Source organism: Ceratina calcarata, unplaced genomic scaffold (assembly GCF_001652005.2).
Source record: "Ceratina calcarata isolate Rehan_Ccalc_2016 unplaced genomic scaffold, ASM165200v1 scaffold379.2, whole genome shotgun sequence".
Classification (NCBI taxonomy): Eukaryota; Metazoa; Arthropoda; class Insecta; order Hymenoptera; family Apidae; genus Ceratina; species Ceratina calcarata.
This window is the reverse complement of record NW_017161115.1, coordinates 147,887-153,784: the sequence shown is the minus strand read 5'-3', so window position 1 is coordinate 153,784 and position 5,898 is coordinate 147,887. Positions and strand designations below refer to the sequence as shown.

The following is a 5,898-nucleotide window of genomic DNA, read 5'->3' as shown; positions in this document are numbered from 1 at the left end:
AATTGTTTTTAATCTGAAATACAATTTTATCGATACGACTCATGATTCCCTGTACGACTCGTTATTGTACATGATTTATTATGTATAATTTATTGTACGATTTCTGTGAAACGACGCTTGCCCATACAAGTGCATACGCGTCTTTAGGTTACTCGTTGCAGGAAGCCTGGGGTGGTAATTTAATCGCCGCGTTCCGAACGCGAGCAGATGGGCGTTGAACGTAATTTTTGGTAAACGATGCGGCTTTCCCGTGACGTCTAATCGCTCTGTACTTGACTTGGCACTGTTCTTGCACAGTGTCGAAAGGTATACGTCCCTAACGATCGGCACAGCCCTTGACGCCTCGAAGCCGTCTCCACCCCCGTCACTGCGTTTCCTCTCCTCTCTCATTATCTCTAGTGAGCGCCAGCGCACGTGCATCGGCGTGCACATTGCAGCGGGAAAATGCGACGACGCGCTGCCTACCTACGCGGATCCAGCTCCTCCCCCTCTCCTCTCCGACCGCGTATTGATTGAGGTGAATGCACGACGCCGGCGTCGGCGTCGTCGGCCTTCCGTCGGGGGTGGAAGTGCATCCCCGGAAGGGATGCTCCTGCTGGTCCCCGAAGCTGGACAAAGATACGAATAAGCGCATGGACAGGGAGAGAGAGAGACCGAGCTGAAAAAGCTCGAGAGATAAAGGGAGCGAGAGAACGAGGATGGGACCGAGGGACAGAGAGACCCGACTGAATCGGACTGAAAGAGCTTGTGCAGGGTGAAGCGTGCTGGAACTAACGGGAGGGAGGCGGCCGAGAAAGAAGAAGCGAGAGGAGAAACAGTGGGAGCGAGAGAGAGGAGGGAATCGCCGGTGGAGGAAGCGAGTTATATACTGGCTGGATCCTCATTCGACTGCCAGTTTCTTGGCTGTACGCGGCGACAGTGGAATAGCTCTTCGATAACTTTCGTAACCCCTTCGCCTTGACTGAAGAGACGGTCCATCTTCTGTCTTGTTCCTCGATCCGACGAGACTCGAACAGCCTTTAAAGGAAGTTCACCGTCCGAGTTTCGACTCGTTTACTTTTTATTTCTCCGGCCTGTTTCGCGATCTTGGAGAACGTCATTGGGTACCGCGCATTGGGAGTGAGCAAAGGGGACCGGAAGACGCGGCAGAGGGTGCAGTAAGATCGTTCATCGAGAAGAATAGAATCGAACGATGGCCACTTACGCGACCTACAGACACGTTGAGCTCGACAATGTTGGATACGGAAAGAAAAGGTAATCCCGGAACCTCCTCCCCTTTTACCCGTGCTGCCGTTTTATCTGAACTTCTCGACTTTTCTCTATCCCTCTCCTGAGAAGCTAGTCTTTTATTAATTATATTCTTTTGACACTGTCAGTGGCTGTTTCGTTCTTCGGTATTTTATTTACTCGTATATGAGAAGAAAATGTAATTTACGATGATCGAAACGATAGTTTTGATCATTTCACGATAATTTTTTATGCGGTATGGAGACGTTAGCCAAGTGTCAGGAGTGGTAGAGAATGACAGGATGCGGTGCAGTCCGTGGTGAACCGTGACTCGATCGATTTACATCCGGCTAGTCCTTGAATCTGGTCGCAGCTTTGGAAACTGCGCTGCAGCGCTCTCGTCGCCGCCATCGAAAGAATCCTGAAAATTCCAAGTTCAATGTCGAAAACGATCCTCCTAAAAATCGTCTTACAATCCTTCTTAATCATTTTAATTCCGAGTGTTCCTCGTCTCAATAATTTCATACTCGGTCTCGGTGAGAGAGTTCTCATTCCAACATCGAGAACAAGTGATTCTCGTTTACCCCATAAAGAAAAACTTCATTTTTATGGTCCACGCATTTCCACCAATTACCTTAATTCTAACGAGTTTTCTCGGTCTCCGAGGATGTTTCGCATTTCCTGTTTCCTACTCTCGTATACCGAGTATTTTTAAAAGAGAGTAGCTACAGGGAACAGTGGTTTCGATACAAGGAGGATAAACAACTGTTACGCGGCAGTACTCGCGGGCAAAGTGCTTTATCTGTGGAATTACTTAAGTGGTTTCCCCCGTGATAAAAATTGCTCGGTGCTCTTCCCAGGAAGTCGCACATCCTCTCGGTGGAATTTTCTAATTGCTCGCCGTAAGCCGGCGAGCATATGCCTTTAAGCTCGAACCGATCGTTCGCGGTTCAACAATATTTGTATAATTTTTACTGCTCCTCGGCTGAGATAACAAAATGCGAATAGGCAGGGAAAAATAGAACGGTCAAGATGAAAAATTTCTCAGAGATTGCCGAGACTGCGCCGAAATAGAGGAACAGAGCATAACATAGTCGCGTGTAGAAAGCGTGACTGTTACCACATGCTTTAGTATTCAGCTTCTTTAAGGAAATATTAGTCGCCTAATTACTTAATACATAGTTTTTACGAGTTTCTAGAGGAGGGAGCTGATTCGTTTCGAGATTAATTGATTCACCGGGACTTTGTTTCTAGATAATGTTCGGTCTCTTGGAATTCTGTTACAGTTTCTTAGAAACTTAATACATAGTTTTTACGAGTTCCTACAGAAGAACGAGTCCCGATCCGTTTCGAGATTAATTGACCTGTCGGGACTTTGTTTCTAGGTAATGTACGGTCTCATGAAATTCTGTTATAATTTTCGAGAAACTTGACCGTGAAAGGTTTGCAAATTGAAGCACCGTTGAAGAACGTGGTCAACGCCCTCGGCTAATTGGCGTGTACGCGGTTCTTGAACGACTCTAATTACACGGATGTCACCTCGCGGATGGTTCGCGTTTAATTGTCGTCATGATTTTTCCTTGCCAACGCCCACTGGCCATTCTAAGTGAAATCCTTAGAGAAGTACTAATCGCACGACTGAATCTTCACCATAAATCTTGTTGGCGTCAAATAAATAGAATGTATAATTAGTAGACTAGATATTTTATGATTTATAGAAAGATTCAGTCTGTTTCAATAATATTTTTTAAATCGATACCATAAATGTATTATTTTGTATAAAAATCTTTAGTTTAATCATTAGTTGAATGCATTAAGTTGATACTGGCTCACTTAAGAGTTGCTCTTTTTCGTTTCATTTTAAGCATCCTTTTACTCTAACTTTCCTCGTCTATCAGTAGCACTTTAGAATGAATGCGGATATCAAGTATAATGGAAGTGCTTCGCGTTGATTACGGTTCTCGAAACTCTCGGTCATGAAAGTAGCGATCGAGTGGTAGTAGAAGACGGTTCCTTCAGGAGTCGGCACCTGTGAATTGAAACAATGGGGTGGAAAGTCACGACGCGATCCGAGTCATCGTTCCTATCGTATCTGTAGCATCGAGATTGATGCTTATCCCCGTCGTACGAGCGTTCATGCGTGCCTTCCCATCGATGCCACCGGTACAATGGTTGCTCTATACAAGCCCCTGTACAGTACTTCTTTGTCCAGCGGTGATAAACAAGCCCATCCACGACGCCTCTAGTCGTTCGTCATCTTTCGAACCTGTTACGATCACTGACGTTGGATTTACTTGAAAAATCGCAGACTCTCGTGGCTGGTTCGTATATCGAAACTATGGGCATATCGAATGTTAACACTGAAATTATTATCGCCGTGATGTAAGATCGTGATCTACTTGAGAATCCTTATATGTAGAAGATAGACCGGGCTTGATCTAACCAGATCAAGCTCAAATTGTTTGGGACAACTGCCAGCTGGAAAACCACTGGCCGAGTTTAGCTACTGCCAGTATCGATTGAATGAAGATCATTGCCATCTTGTATTCTACCAGAATTTCTTATAGCAATAATTCATTACTTCGACCACTCAGTAGTAGATATAATTAAAAGCTTTGAGGATCGACTGCATTAGATTATTGTTAAACAACATTCGTCTAATTGACGGATTATTTGCACGAATGAGTCAGAGGGGCCAGTGTCAATTTGATTGGAAACCCTCGAGCCGGATCTAATTTCGTAGCAATTATCAATCGACGATTAACCTTCTTAACAAGAATAATGAGATATACGCGGTTAAACGTGGCGTGGGCGGGCCATGCGTTTTTTCCTACGAGCTTCTTCGTCGGTCCTCCTACTTCTGTTTACTCGAATCGTTGAAACAGTCTCGCGAACTGCGTTTGAACGAATTAATTATTCAGAGCTTGCTGGATGCTAATGAACATTCTCGGTATCGTGGAAATTTCTGTTCTTCGTTATCCACTTCCGATTTCTACTCAGCGCTGGTTAAGTTTTAAGTAGGGAGCGATCCAATTAGTTAATTCCGCGACACGAGGTAAATTTTGTTCCTCGAGTAAATCAACTTGGTAAACTTTTCATTTAAATAGATTCGCGCGAGTTCCACGGTTATCAATTTCCTCATTGATCCTATCGAATGGAACAGCACCGTGTTCATCGTCAAGTACCATGTACACCCACGTGGATCGGAGTGTAACGAAGAGCGGTCAGTTCTTTCATTTTTTTCTCCGCCCGAACTTCCTCGCTGCACGTGTAAAACGAGTCGAGGTGTTCCACGTGGATCGCGGTACGTATCGCGTTACGAGGAACACGCCAGCCTTTCCGGATCCGTCTGTCCACCCCCGGGGTTACTCACCCCCGTCGTCTGGTGGACGCGAAAGGGTGCACACCCGCGGTGCCGGCTTCCCCCTCGGAAACTCGTAGGCTTTTGTGGATACTCTTCCTTCTCGGGGCTTCCTTTGGAGAAAAGGCGGATTTTGCGAACGCGTGACGCGCTCCGAAGCCCCGGCGAGGCTCTCTCCCTGTCTGGACCTTCCTCATCTTCAACGTATTTCAATTATTCATCTTGCCAATTGTTGCTTTTTGTACTCAACTGCCTGTTTAATCTTATCTGTTACACGAGCTCCCTTGTCGCATGAACGACGCTGTAAGTAATGGTCCTCGTGAATTCCGAGCAATTCTTACCGTTCAGTCAGTCATTCAATGGTAAGAGTTGAAAATGATTGCAATCAGTAAATTGATTGAAAAATTGTAACTATTAAAAATATCCAAAGATATACAAGAAACTAAAAGTCCAAATGCATATTATTTCTTTTAAACAGTAAACTCGTATCTAGATTTCATTTTCTAAATTAACACTGCAATTTTATTTTTAATGTAAATCCAGTCCAGCTATCAGATAAGAAAATTCCACTGGCAACTCGTGATAAATTGGCTGCAGATCGCGTTTATAGAATGATTGAACGTGCAAAAACTATAAATAATGCATGTAATGTATAATCGAAAGCTGTATGCATACCGCGATGCTTAAATTAAACTTCTATTTGAATTGGATTTTTGCATAAAAATCTAATCTCAATTTCTGTCCGAGTTCGATCCGAGAGGCAGAGAACGGAATTTCAATTTCAATGGTAGGAGACAGGCATTGATGGTCTCGTCTCTCTATCCACCTACACGTCTTTTTATTTATAATACAGAGCATTGACTCTTTGTGCACGCGTGATAAGGCGAGCCACGCGAGAGGCTCAGACGTCGATCGATCGCAGAGTTTCGCCGATAATCATCGCGACTGTCTCTTTTGTATATCCAGCCGCTCGATAACTCATACTTTGTTCCGCGGTGCTTCCTGTACATTATTCAGGGCCACGCGACTCGGAGAGACTCCGGTTGAATAGTTTTGCAGGGAAACGCGATATCCATTGGTTTCTGTTCTGGATATCTTCGATGAATTCGCTTAACCGCATTATTTATGAGCTGCTTATCCGGCAGGGAGAACGCAAACTTAAAGTGAAAGGTTACTACAAGATATAAAAGAAAGAACTTATACAATCCTGTTCCGAAGTTTTAAGAACAAAATTTCTCATAAACGACTCCAGGTCAATAATATGAATTTCATTACAACATATTATATTTAACACTAGAAAGACTGAAACT

The 5,898-nt window shown here is 44.2% G+C and overlaps 1 protein-coding gene across 5 annotated transcripts in view; it reads left to right on the top strand.

Annotated features, from left to right (window-relative positions):
• Jupiter (microtubule-associated protein Jupiter) overlaps positions 1-5,898 on the top strand; it is a 51,563-nt gene that overhangs the window by 30,116 nt on the left and 15,549 nt on the right. For 2 of the 5 annotated variants that reach the window (XM_026814353.1, XM_018026240.2), the window contains exon 1: positions 874-1,254. The exons of 2 other annotated variants lie outside the window; for them this stretch is intronic. In XM_026814353.1, the coding sequence (XP_026670154.1) occupies positions 1,193-1,254 (62 nt within the window). In that variant the 5' untranslated portion in view covers positions 874-1,192. Of the gene's footprint in view, positions 1-872; positions 1,255-5,898 lie in introns of those variants that run through there. One more of the 5 variants, XM_026814352.1, reaches the window with a different exon arrangement.